The following is a 12,759-nucleotide window of genomic DNA, read 5'->3' on the forward strand; positions in this document are numbered from 1 at the left end:
TCTCCATATTTTATCTCACTGTATTTATACTACAGATATACTAAATATTGTGTGTATATAATATATATATACTTAAAGTTTTGAGTATATTAATGAAGGACTAGTTTAGCTATAAATTCTGTTTATATTCAGGAATTGCCCAAAGTTAAGGATGTTAGACCTATCTTCTGGACCCTACTTGGGCGCCAATGTTCTAGAACATATCCAGAAAAAAAGATTAATGGGATTTAGGCAATAAGAGACACAAATAACAGATTTAGAGTATAGTGTGGTTTGTCATTGCATAGTCAACTAGTTATAAATCAGATCAAAAAATAAACCACTGAAAAATCAGAAGGTGTTAACTCACAATATCTCTCATGAATGGGATTTTCATTGCAAAAGACATCCTTACAGACATTGGCTAATGCTTTGCGTTTGTTTGTATGCATGTGGCCGAATGAGAAGAAAGGTCTAGGTAATTAACTGAATGCTCAGGCAAATTGTACGTGTGTGTGTGTGTACATAGGCAATAATTGAGGCTTACTATGTGCCAAGAATTGTTCTTTGCCAGTTTACATGGCTATCTCTTTTAATCTTCACACTAACTCAACAAGATAGGTATTATTATTATTATGCCCGTTTTACAGATGATGGAATTGAAGTTATTGCTCAAGCCCACTTGGCTAGTAAGTGGTAGGGTTTTCATGATTTCTTTCTAACTCTTCTCTTTCATTGTAGAGACCACATTCCCAATGTAATTAACCACAGTTTTGCTCATGCATTTACATTCAAAGCTTTAAAAGTTACATGTTACATTTTAAACTTAAAATATATTATTACTAAAATAATATTGGTGCCTGCTGTCTTTCATTTTAAATATACATTAAGTTTCTAGCCACCCTATGAATTAAGTAGGTTTTTCCCTACAACTCTAGTATCCTATAAAACCTATTTCCATAGGTTGATCTGAGTTTAAAATAACCAACTGAAAATAAAGCTTCTTAGGAGTTTCCTACTTCTTGTATTTTAAAAGATGGTTTTAAATACTGAAGAGCTTTAAGTCTGTGGCTTACAAAACTATGTTTTTTTGGACTGCAAAATGCCTCTTGGAGGAAGATTTATCCATTTGAATTTGAAAGTATCACTTTTTAATATAGGATGATTAGTGTTGGATGAAAATAAAAAGTCTTATCAGGTTATTAAAGGCCTAAAAGCTTTGGAGTTGTTAATTCCATTTGATTAAATAAATTATCCGCCGCTGCATCCAAATCCTTTTGTTCAGTTCTCTGCTCACGTGGAAAGCTAGGAAAGTTACAATTAATATTTAAGAGAAAGGAATAAACTGTGGATTAAAATACATTAACATCTTATTAGAAAAGGAATAGAAAAGAAAACCCCAAGTCTTATTCAGTCACAGTCTGGGGTGTTTTACATGTGTTCCAAAGTATACCCCAAACCGCATGGAACCTATAGGCAGATGAAAATAAGTACTGATTATTGCTAAATATTGTTAAATATGCCAAAGCAAGTGGGAAACTAAATCTTTGGGGTAATCAAGTAATTTTAACTCCATAGAATTACCTTGTCATTCATATCTGCCTAATGCACACCTCCTGATAGGAGGCCAGGCTGGGCTCACATCTGCCGGCAGCTGCTGGGCAGCGCCTTCAACTTGAGCAGATGTTTCGATGTTTACAGCAAGAAGACCACATAGATTTTTTCTTCTCCTATAGGAAAATACAGCCAGATCATGATAAATTGCTTGTTTATAATAGACACATGGCTGATCTGAAACCATTTAAAAACGTGTTTTATTTCAAGCTCCTTAATTTGGAAGCTCATACAAACCAAAATATAAACTTCCTTAAGAGATTTCTTATAGCCATAAAACACCTGACCTCCACAACAGAAACAAAACCTACCGTCCTTGTATGTCTTTTCATATTTTTACCTATGGCTCGTAAAAGAAAAACATTATCTTTATAGAGGAGAAATTAAAAACTTTTATTGTTCTGGAAGAATAAAAAATTTGTCTTAATGTTATAATCTAATTAAACATTTTTATCATCGTTTGTGGGAAAACTAGTCATTTAAAATTATATAAATCTGGGAGTATTTTCTAGCATTTCATTTTTGATTTTAAATACCTACATTTGGGTACTTAATAAAGATATTAAAAGCTGATTAAAATTCTTGAGTCCTCCAAGGTACTCAAGGAGGGAATATTTATGTATAATATTAAAACCACAGCTGAAGAAAGCTTGAAGCCTTGAATTTGGTAGGTATTCTCAGACAGAATCTGAGGGGCTCTTCAAAGTCCAGGCTGAAAAAACTTCTTTCCCTACCCTACCCCCCACTTCCCTCTGTCCCATGTTTCTGTTTCAGTGACTAATTCTTTAGGCCTCTGCTATGTTCACAAAATGTCTTTGTGATCATATTTCTGCTTTTCTCATTGGACTGCGTCTGTGTGTCTGTCTGTGTGCGCACTGTCTGACATCGGCCACGGAGAAGAACAATCACAACTCTGAGTTCCTTCTTTCTTCGCTTCCCAGCAATTCGCATGTCTTTGCGTGCAATGTCGCTGGATGTTGCAATGTCGATGTCTTTGAAGTTCTGACAATGTTTCTTACCTTCGGCACATTGACATTCAGATTCACTGTTTCAGATTTACACACTGCTGCCTCCACCGTCTGTGTTTTTCACTCCAACTCTGGCTCCAGATCTGTCCCTTCAGACTCTCCACCTTAAGCTTCTCTGTGGGGCTTTCGGGCATGTTCAAGAATGTTGGAACACTAAAGCATCTTTTCTGATTTCCATACATTAATTTCTTTGTAAATATAGTTAGAGTCTTAGACTATTTTGATGTTTATCAATCATAATGGTTCCTTTTAGCCTATCTACGTTATGTAAGGGAGAGTTGTGTAGGGTGACTGGAAAAGTTATGCAGCAGAGAAGGAAGAAGGGGAACGTCAAAGGGGCTTTGATTTTATGCTCATAAGGAGGAAGCCAGATTAATACCTGTCGTGTTTTAATAAGATGTTATAGTCCCCAAAGCCCTGCAATATATGTTATTTCATTAATCTTGGAGGATGAATGAGGAGAAGAAGGGGGCTCATGGTCATCTGCCCAGCCTCTTAAGGGGCAGCGATCGCAGTAGCAGTAACACCTGAGGATCGATGCTAATAGGCTGTTACCACACCTAAGACCTGTACGTTAAGTTTGGTACATGGTTAAACCTAATCTTGTGATGTACCAAAACAATAAAATAAAATAAAATGTTCAGTTCTGTTTGTGGAATCCAGTTCTGTTCCCCATTCCATAGTGGCTTAATTTTGCCTCAGGTATCCTTTCTGGGGGCCTTTGTCAATAGAAAGGGTTTCTGCCCCTCGTGTATTGTAGACTTTGTGCTGAATACCACCAGGCGTCTGTCTCAAGAAGCTTCATTCTACACAGGGGACGTTAAGAATATGGATGCTTATAATTTCATGCACTCAGAGAGCTCTGATAAGGAATGATGTTTAAAATACATAACAGCCCAGCTGGTGTGGCTCAGTGGCTTGAGCATTGTCCCATGGACTGAGAGGTCTGGGTTTGATTCCCCATCAGGGCACATGCCTGAGTTGCAGGCTTGATCCCCAGTAGGGGGCGTGCAGGAGGCAGCCAATCGATGTAGCTCTCTCACATCCATGTTTCTACCTCTCCCTTCCTCTCTCTCTAAAAAAATCACTAAAAACATATTTTTAAAAATACATAACAACTGGATGGCATGGCACCAAACAATCAGAGTGGCCTCCACTATAAAACCCAGCTTGTGTGTCTAGACACATGCTAGCCGAATGTCCTGGCTGGGCTGAGAAGGTGGAGAGAGCGCTGGGGAACCCATGGAAGGGGCCTCAGGGAAATCTTTTCAGAAATGGGCCACATGGGTGGGCACCGGGGTTGAGTCTTAAAGGTTCTAGGCAGACTGTTGGAAAAAGAGAATGCGAGCATAGAGTCAGGTAAAATGTGGAGAATGGAAAAAATGTAATGTTTTCGTTATTCTGTGGCTCTCACAGGACATGTGACTGTCATTGGCCCCAATTGTTTTGTTTTTTGCCCCCTCTTCACATACACTCCCCATCCCAACCCATCCCAGCGCTTACGTGCCAGAGGCGGCATGGTCGGTTCTAAGCCTCACTGACCGCTTTTCCCTACCTCTCCTGCCCCGCTTCTAACCACGGTATCCTGGGTGTTTTTGGAAGAGACTACCTTACCTCTCCAGTATATGTAGGCATAGGTTTTGTGGTTAAGGAAGATGTTTTTACTGGCCACGTTTAAACTTCATTTTAAGTGGAAACTTGTTAAAATTAAGTTATTGCATCAGGTGAGAAAAAATATTAAGGTGGCCATATATAGAAAGAAAATAGAACGAACATGTGAAAGAAATTTAAAGACAGAAGCAGGGTCAATAATAATGACAAGTGTTTTTCAGACTGAATAGCCTGTAATGAAACACTTGAAGGAAATACATAATCACTAATATGTGCCTGCATTATAAGTCTTCTCGTCACGTTCCGTTTTAGTTTGTCTGCCGCATCAAGGAAGACCCTTTAGCTGGTGGTCTTGGTTGCTGACGACCTGAACTGAGGCAGCTGTTGATTGAGGAACTGTGGTTGGCCTCTCCGCTGACCTTGCCGTTTTCTTTGAAGGAAAGTTCCAAATACTACCCCTGGTTAGATTCTTTTCTGACGACATGATTGTTGTCCGTGTCTTCCAGGCCTTCCGAGAAGAAATTGCTCCGATCAACTTGAAAGTGAAAACAGTGAATGACCTATCGAGTCAGCTGTCCCCACTTGACCTGCACCCATCCCTGAAGATGTCTCGCCAGCTGGATGATCTGAATATGCGATGGAAACTTTTGCAGGTATCAGCTTATTCCTCTTCCTAACCCAGGTTTGGACCTTGGTGGGTCTTTAAACCATACCTATTCAACCACGCACCATCGTTTTTCTTCTTTCTTTCTTGGTTGTATTTGATCGTGGATTCGTAGCATGTGACATCAGTCGTCTTTCAGTATCTTGACCTCAAAGGCCTCATTTATTTATAAGTTTTAATGTCATTTTTGATGTACTGTTCTTATGATATTTGTAGAAATTTGCAAAAAGGTCAAATAAATCACAGTAATTGAAACGTATGCTAGATCACAGAAACATTTTCCCCATAATGGCTTATAAAGCAGTCATTTTTCTTACTCTAGTTATGTATTTTTTATTTCTTTTGAAAAGTTAAGGACTCTCCATCCTTCTTATTCCAACCCCGTGCTTCTTAGGGTCTTTCCCAACTTTTCCAGCCAACAAAGCAATACTGTTGTGGCCACATCTTAATGGAAGATGTTTCCCTTTAGCTCTGAGATCTTAGTTGCCATAATAGATCTTACTTCCTTGTCCCAGATTTAATAGAGCCAACCCAAGAAGAACCCTCTCGAGTATTGCTAGGTATCAGCATTTGCAAACCACTGCCCATGCCAATCAGTAGTTTTTGGCCCATCTTCGTGGAGCTTTGTCACATTCAATGGCTAGTTCCCAAGAATCAGAATAATCTTTTTTTTTCTTTTCTGAAAATTAGCAGAATAATTCGAGATTGAAAAATAATTCTTACTAATTTCTCTCAATATCCTAGCCTATAATGTGATATTTAATAAGATACATATGTAACTTTGAGGTGGCATGCAGAGACATTTAAAGGTATAATAGGTTTCCTGAATTCATTCAAGCATTGAAACACACAGTGGATTCATATTTTCTTCGTGAAACTGAGTGGTATGAAATGAGTTGTATAGTATTAGACAGTCTTTTCTGTCTCTGAAAGAGTAAGGCAGTAATTAGTCTGGGATGAGTAAGGTAGGATATGTTAAACTCAAATGTGCTTTTCTAGTGAGTGGAAGACAGAAATGTTTGACCTATACTCCTTTTTCTTGTGCTTTATTTCCTTAATTCCTCATTTTTTATGTAGTGATTCCTATGGTCCATCTTGATTTCTTTCCCATTCTGCTTCTGTTATCACTGTCTACAAAGATTACTACTCAGAGAATGTGTTATGTTTGAAAGAGGATGTGTGTTCTGTCTTCCTTATCTCTGAGCCTGGCGACTGCTAGAACCCAGATGTTAGTTGCTGGTAGAATAAGGGAGTGGGGGGACCTATGCCGCCAGACAACATTGCTAAATTTCAGAAGGAGGATCTTGTTTTCTCCTCCTAAATGCAAAGTGTGGCAGATGAATGTTTTTTTGGCCTTGATGAAAAAAAGTACTTGCTAACGCAACTTGAACAGCCAGTCAGGGGAAATTAAAGCTGCCCGGAGAGCCACAGACTTACGTGAGACTTACGTGTTTCATTCAGAGGCCGCGAGAAGGAGGCGGGCCATCTAAGTGGAACAGCTTCCCCGCCCTGCCGAGGCGAAGACCAGGGAAAGGGACATGGAAATGTCAGTAGCCTTTGTGCAATTGTCATTGATTGGCAGTAGTTTCACAGTGTCCCACCTCTTTGCATTTTCATAATGTAGAGAGTTAACCATGTAATGTGTGTGAACAAATACATAGTGTATTAATCTGCTGGCATATGAATACCCACAAATTGAGATGATTGGACACAAACATGGAGGAAAATAAGGTATTCCCTACTCATCTGTCTTCTCTCTATCATCTATCTACCTAGTCTCTGTCCTCTGTCATCTAATTCAGCCATCTTTCTATTTATCTATTATGTTCTCCCTGGGACTACTTTAGACTTTCATTTGCTCCCTCTAGCACTTTTTGCCGTCTTTCTTACAAAAGAGATGAGTAGCCACCGACCCCGTGGCCACATCTTAATGGAAGATGTATCCAACCTTTCCTGCTTCCGAGGCAGTGTAGGGTGACAGTAAAGGCATGGATTTTGGCACCAAATGAGGTGCCTATGATACATCTGTGTGTCTTAGTGTCTTCACCTGTAAAATGGTGATCATGATAAGTAATGTTAATATGGTTATTGTGAGGATTGAAATAGTTAATTCATATAAATTGCTTAAAAGCGTGCCTGGCACTATTTGCTGTTAGTTGGTGCCAGAAGGAATCTACTTTCATTTTAGGATTTTGATTTCAGACATGGAGATGGAGTCTGTACAAGCAATCATATCTTGGGCAGTAGCATCATTTACGATAATACTGAAGGGCATTATTAACGTTATTGTTTAGAAATCACATTATTTTGTGGGTGTGATATGCAGGTTTCTGTGGACGATCGCCTTAAACAGCTCCAGGAAGCCCATCGAGATTTTGGACCATCTTCTCAGCATTTTCTCTCTAGTAAGTACTAATAAGCTTGACTGATCTCATTAAATGAATGAATCAGCACACTTTTTCACTCAAGAAGCCATATTCTTTGCTATATGTATATTTACTGATATTAGATAAATACATAAAAGGATGTATTAACATTTCTGACAATATTGTTTATTGATTCTTATTTGCAATAACCTGGCCACAATTGATACATCTTTGAAGTGGGACCAAAGTCACTTGACTTTGGCGGTGGCTTTCCACTGAGCCGTCTGTTATGACAACTGTTGTAGCTCACAGCATCTTTGCTTTGTCATATGCAAAAGTTACGAATTTTTTCACAATAAAGAAATCAATTTTATATCCTAAGATTCTAAATTAATTTTTCTCCTTATAAAAGGTGTTTCTTAGTTTAAAATGCACCAGTACCTTTAAAAGTAAAACTTCAGATTTTTATTTATTAGGCTCATTGCAATCATATTTAACTTTTCCGCTGGTCACTTAGCCAAACCACATATGTAGATTTTTATGTAATATTCTCTAACTGATTTTTTATTTTATTTTATGGACTGTTCTTGAGATCTGGACTAAATAAGTAGGGTTTCGATTTCATCCTTCACTGCTGAGGACACTGGAGAATGTAGGATTCAGAGTCACCCAAATTGGGGTTAAATTAGTAATCCTGCTTTTTACCAGACCTGCGATCCCTGAAAGTTAATTTCTTTATCTTACAATTACTACGATAACATTTATTTCCCCCGATCACCTTGAAAATTAAATGAGAAACATACTGAATTGCGCAAAGCACCTAACAGTTCTTCAGAAATGCTTTCACCAAACATCGGTTCTGTTCCTCTCATTGTCTCTGGCAAACATGTAAGGAAACAATTTGCTTAATTCAATTTAAGTGAAGTCTAAATGTTAGGGCAAAGCCTCTTTCCCAGTTATGATAACTTCTTTGTATCTATAACCACAGGCAGAACTGAAATAATACCATGTCTTCCAACTAAATTGATTGCAGTTATATTTTCCTTTAATCTTTTGTCGTGGTTTGTAATCTACTTTACCTCAATTCAAGGTCAGGCCTCTCTTTCACAATTTCAAGAATAATCCTTATCAGTAATTTCTCGTGCTTCCTGCCCTACACTCCCCAGTGCTGAAGCTGTCTCGCCCTCCCTCCGTCTCCTCCTCCCGCCTCCCTCATCCTCTCCCACCTGTTCACACACCTGAGACCTTAGACAGCCTGTCTTTGAGTGATCTACTCTCTTAGCTGGGTGCCAGGACACATTTCTGAAGTTTGGCTACCATCCGTGTTCATGAAGTAAATAGTCTGCAGTCTACTCATTTGGTATGAATCACTCCAGATTTCTTAAACTTAATTTTACAGAATGTAATGCTATGTGCTAAGACCAAATTAAAGAGGAATTTAACAAGAAACTGAGACTCTATTTATAGTTCTGTTATAAAGATTATTCATCTATTATTACGGATGAAACCCTACACCTAGCAACCATTCTTTCATAATAAAAATCAAACGCATGTTTCTTAGGAAATGAAACATTGCAAAATTTGTGAACCTCAAACGCATTTCCTTTTCTTATCTAGCACTGACAGTCCAAGGAGGGCAAAGTTATTCAAATCAAAACAATTATGAAAATGAATCCAGACGTGTAAACAAAATCCCAATTAATACATTTAACAATTGTTATCCCTTGCTGCTTGGAGTTTTTGGCTTTATTATATTCCTTGGATGGTAGCCCTGGTTATAAAAGGAGCCTGTTTACTTAAGCACAAAATAGAAACTGACCCATTCGCCTGGTGCCAACACTGAAATGAGGTTGGCTCTAATGAGAAATTTAATGTACCTCGTTCCACATTTTCATCCCCTTTTTGTACTTTCATGGACATAGTTGGAGAAAGGAGTCCTCACATCTTATAAAGAGAGGAAGAACTGTTGAATAGAAAAATCGCTGAACTAGTGGTCAGAAATCCTGAGATCACATCTGAGCTCAGCCATTTCCTGGGGCAACTGATTTCATCTCTTGAGTGTTTATTTTCTCACTTATCAACTGGAGCTTCAATATCTTGTTGGCTTCCTTATCAATAGACATATTTGAAAATGCTTTGCAAAGTTGAGAATGCTATGTATTTTTAAGGTAGTAATATGACATGAAATTCAGGAGAGAATCATTGGTGAAAACTGGTTATGTAAGAGTCTAGTGATAGTTGTGAAGTTTTATTTTTTTGAATTAGTTCCTCTAGCAAAATTTCTTAAGAGCTCTAGATTCACATGTATAATTCTTCTTAAATAAGTCTTAAAATAATTGGTTTAATGTAGGCATGATATATTTTTATAAATAAGGAGTAACTAGAATTATTAAAAAAAAAATCTCAGTAAAACAAACCACAAAGTCTCCATCATAGTGATGTGAAGTATAAAAAAATAGGAAACTCTATTTTCTGTACATTTAAGATGAAAATACATTTTTGGGATTCTTCTATTCATATAATTGTCTTGGTTCTTTACAATCCTTTGCCTATGTTTATTTTAATTTCCCTTTTTAAAGAACATTTATATAATTGAGTTTGTTTAAATATCATCTGTTCTTAATAGTTATTCCTGTGAATATAACATAAAGCAAAGTAATGAATATTACTAGTGATTTGGAAATTCTAGTGATTTGGAAATTCCAGTCTTGGGAAATCTAGTTTATAATCTGAATATACCAGGTATAATTAAAAACATTATATATATATATATATATATATATATATATATATACACACACACAGATAGATAGATAGATAGATAGATAGATAGATAGATAGATAGATATAATAGTTTCCAAACAGCACTAAGTTTTAAACTATGTTGACTCTAAACAATAAAACAATTTTTTAATTTTTTTTTATTAACAAGGTCAATTAGTTAGAGGTAGCATTGGAAATTGAACCTGTGTTGTTCTTTCCTTGGTTCCAATGAACTTTTAAAGTGGCTCTTTGGCCTTGCAGATTTCATAACGATAGGAATCCAGCTCAAAACCCGAGCAGGCTCACTGGCTTTGCTGTAAACGTGCTCAGTTGGTTTGCACCAAGGCCCGAGGCTGTGGGTTCTCAGTGTTTCCAGTAACCTCCCTTTGTTTCCTCAGCTTCGGTCCAGCTGCCCTGGCAGAGATCCATCTCCCATAACAAAGTGCCCTATTACATCAAGTAAGTGTTTTAATTCTCCTTTACAAACCCAGCAAATAGAGTTTTGTTGATAGCTTATGAGGCTTTCTTCTCCTAAAGCTTTTAAAAGTGGAACTCAGTCCTGTTATCTGAAGGAAATTATATATCTACATATTTATGGAGGTAATATGTATTTAATATTAGAACAAAATTAGTTTAAAACTCAGAGTGGTAACTGTAGTTTACCAAGTTAAAGCTCTAGCTGTGTTTAGCTGATTGTTTTTAGAGCATGTATTAAAATACTAGGGGGAAATGACAGAATTTCTATAATACTCATGACATAATGATGTTGCTCAAACGGTACTGATTCTAAAGTATTTTTTATTTACTCCCAGAAAATCCATTTCAAAAATGCTTGTACTCTTGTCATTTTATCCACCAAAAAGAAAGTGTTTTTATCATGAAAAAGTTGTTTTCAGGTTTTCCTTTGATTTATGGATATTATCTACAATATTAGTTTAGACTTATCATCCTTCGTTGTTGTTGTCAACATGACAGTTTCTCCCGTTTACATACTACACGCGTCCTTTACATACTACACGCGTCCTTAGTGTGTAACATTTTACAAATTTTGTATAATTTACACAGGGTCTTTTTAGGGTTTTTATCTTTGGGTTAGGCTACAGGTTGCCATAGGACAGAATGATAAAATACAACGTCCACAAGCCCTTGAGGTATAAATTAGCAAAGCTCTTGATTTATAATGTGATAAAGTGATGAAGAGTCATAGTTGACCCTGTTTCATGTGTCAGGTGAATAGCATCATAATTGGGAGGGAAATGCTGATTTACTCTATCAGGCGAGAGATCTGTCTCCGATTAGCTGGGTGACTTCAAGCAAGATGGTGAAGATCTCTGGGCCAGGTCTTCTCTTTGTTCTTTCTAAAGCAGCATGTGATATCTTCAGAATCCAGGCCAACAATAAAGACTCACTCTTCCAAAACCCTCTTCCTAAAAAACGTTTGTGTGAAATCTGTTTTTGGAAGAGTATTTTCTTATGACGCTTTTATTGTATCAGCTGTAGCCTCACGGTAAAAAAGATAAGTAATGTTGTGATAACACATTAACAGGTATTGTAAGCAATATATGTTCCATTTCTTAAGGGAATTTAATACTTTTATCAGTGTACAATTTATAGTGTTTTGAGTTGTAATTAACTCATGGATAACGTGTCAAATGTGTGCAAACCTGAATGGGAAGAAATCAGAGGCTGGGAAAATTAACATGTCTGTTGAGATAAGATGTGATCATCTGATCTAAATGTAGTTGTTATTTTTTTATTTTTTATTTTTTTGGTACGTGCCTCTAGTGGGAACCGAACCTGGGACTCTCTGTTCCACAGGCCAACGCTCCAACCGCTGAGCCAAACCAGCCAGGGCTGTACTTTTTATTTATTTTAAATATTTATTACAAAGAATAATAGTAATAATAATATTATTATTAGAGGATTTTAATTTACTGGGTGACTATTGACGTGAATTGAATACTGCAGGTTTAGGCACAGATCTGATATACTATTATAGGCAGAACAGTGGCCAAAGATGGCCTGTGGCCTGGGTGTGACTATATCAGATTACATGGAGATGGAGGCAGGCGCATGAGCAGGAATGAGGCGGCCTCTAGAAGCTGGAAAAGGCGAAGGCGTACAGTTCTCTCTTAGAGCCTCCAGAGAAGATCTTAGCCCCAGGAGATGTTTATATTGTGGCAGTTTGTCACAGCAGCAGTAGGGAGCTAATACATGTACTGCACACAATCTAGAAGTCCATACAAATGAATGGAAATTAACTTACTAAATGAACCTAGAATCCTGTATCCTCTGATTTTTTAAAAATCTAAATTGGATCCATTAAGGCAGTTTTTGGTTTTTTTTAAAACTAGATAAAGACAATATTAAATCTCATGTTTGATTATGTACTACAACAATGTTCTATTTGACTTGACACTTTAAAAATACATCCTTAATTTTACCACTACCACTAAAAGGGATTTCTGTATGTCGGGTTGGTATATATGACTGGGAACTACATTGTCTAAGTCAGAATTTCTCTAATTCAAAATTTTTATAGCTTTGGTAGGATCTAGCAGGATCATATCCTCACGCAGTCTATGTGTCTTTATGGGGCAGACCGGGAGAGTAAAATCCAGTTTATCTGGTATCTCATTGGCTGAAGCATTATAACCAGCATTAAATTGATGGCCAATTTAATGATGACCTGTAGCATTGTAGCATCTAATACATCTTCAACATCATTTGTGAA

At 37.2% G+C, this 12,759-nt stretch overlaps 1 protein-coding gene across 2 annotated transcripts in view; it reads left to right on the top strand.

Annotated features, from left to right (window-relative positions):
• UTRN (utrophin) overlaps window positions 1–12,759 on the top strand; it is a 466,391-nt gene that overhangs the window by 366,205 nt on the left and 87,427 nt on the right. For both annotated transcript variants that reach the window (XM_036248256.1, XM_036248257.1), the window contains 3 exons: window positions 4,739–4,885; window positions 7,223–7,301; window positions 10,424–10,484. In XM_036248256.1, the coding sequence (XP_036104149.1) occupies window positions 4,739–4,885; window positions 7,223–7,301; window positions 10,424–10,484 (287 nt within the window). The remainder of the gene's footprint in view (window positions 1–4,738; window positions 4,886–7,222; window positions 7,302–10,423; window positions 10,485–12,759) is intronic.

Source organism: Molossus molossus, unplaced genomic scaffold (genome assembly GCF_014108415.1).
Source record: "Molossus molossus isolate mMolMol1 unplaced genomic scaffold, mMolMol1.p scaffold_m16_p_8, whole genome shotgun sequence".
NCBI classification, from domain to species: Eukaryota; Metazoa; Chordata; class Mammalia; order Chiroptera; family Molossidae; genus Molossus; species Molossus molossus.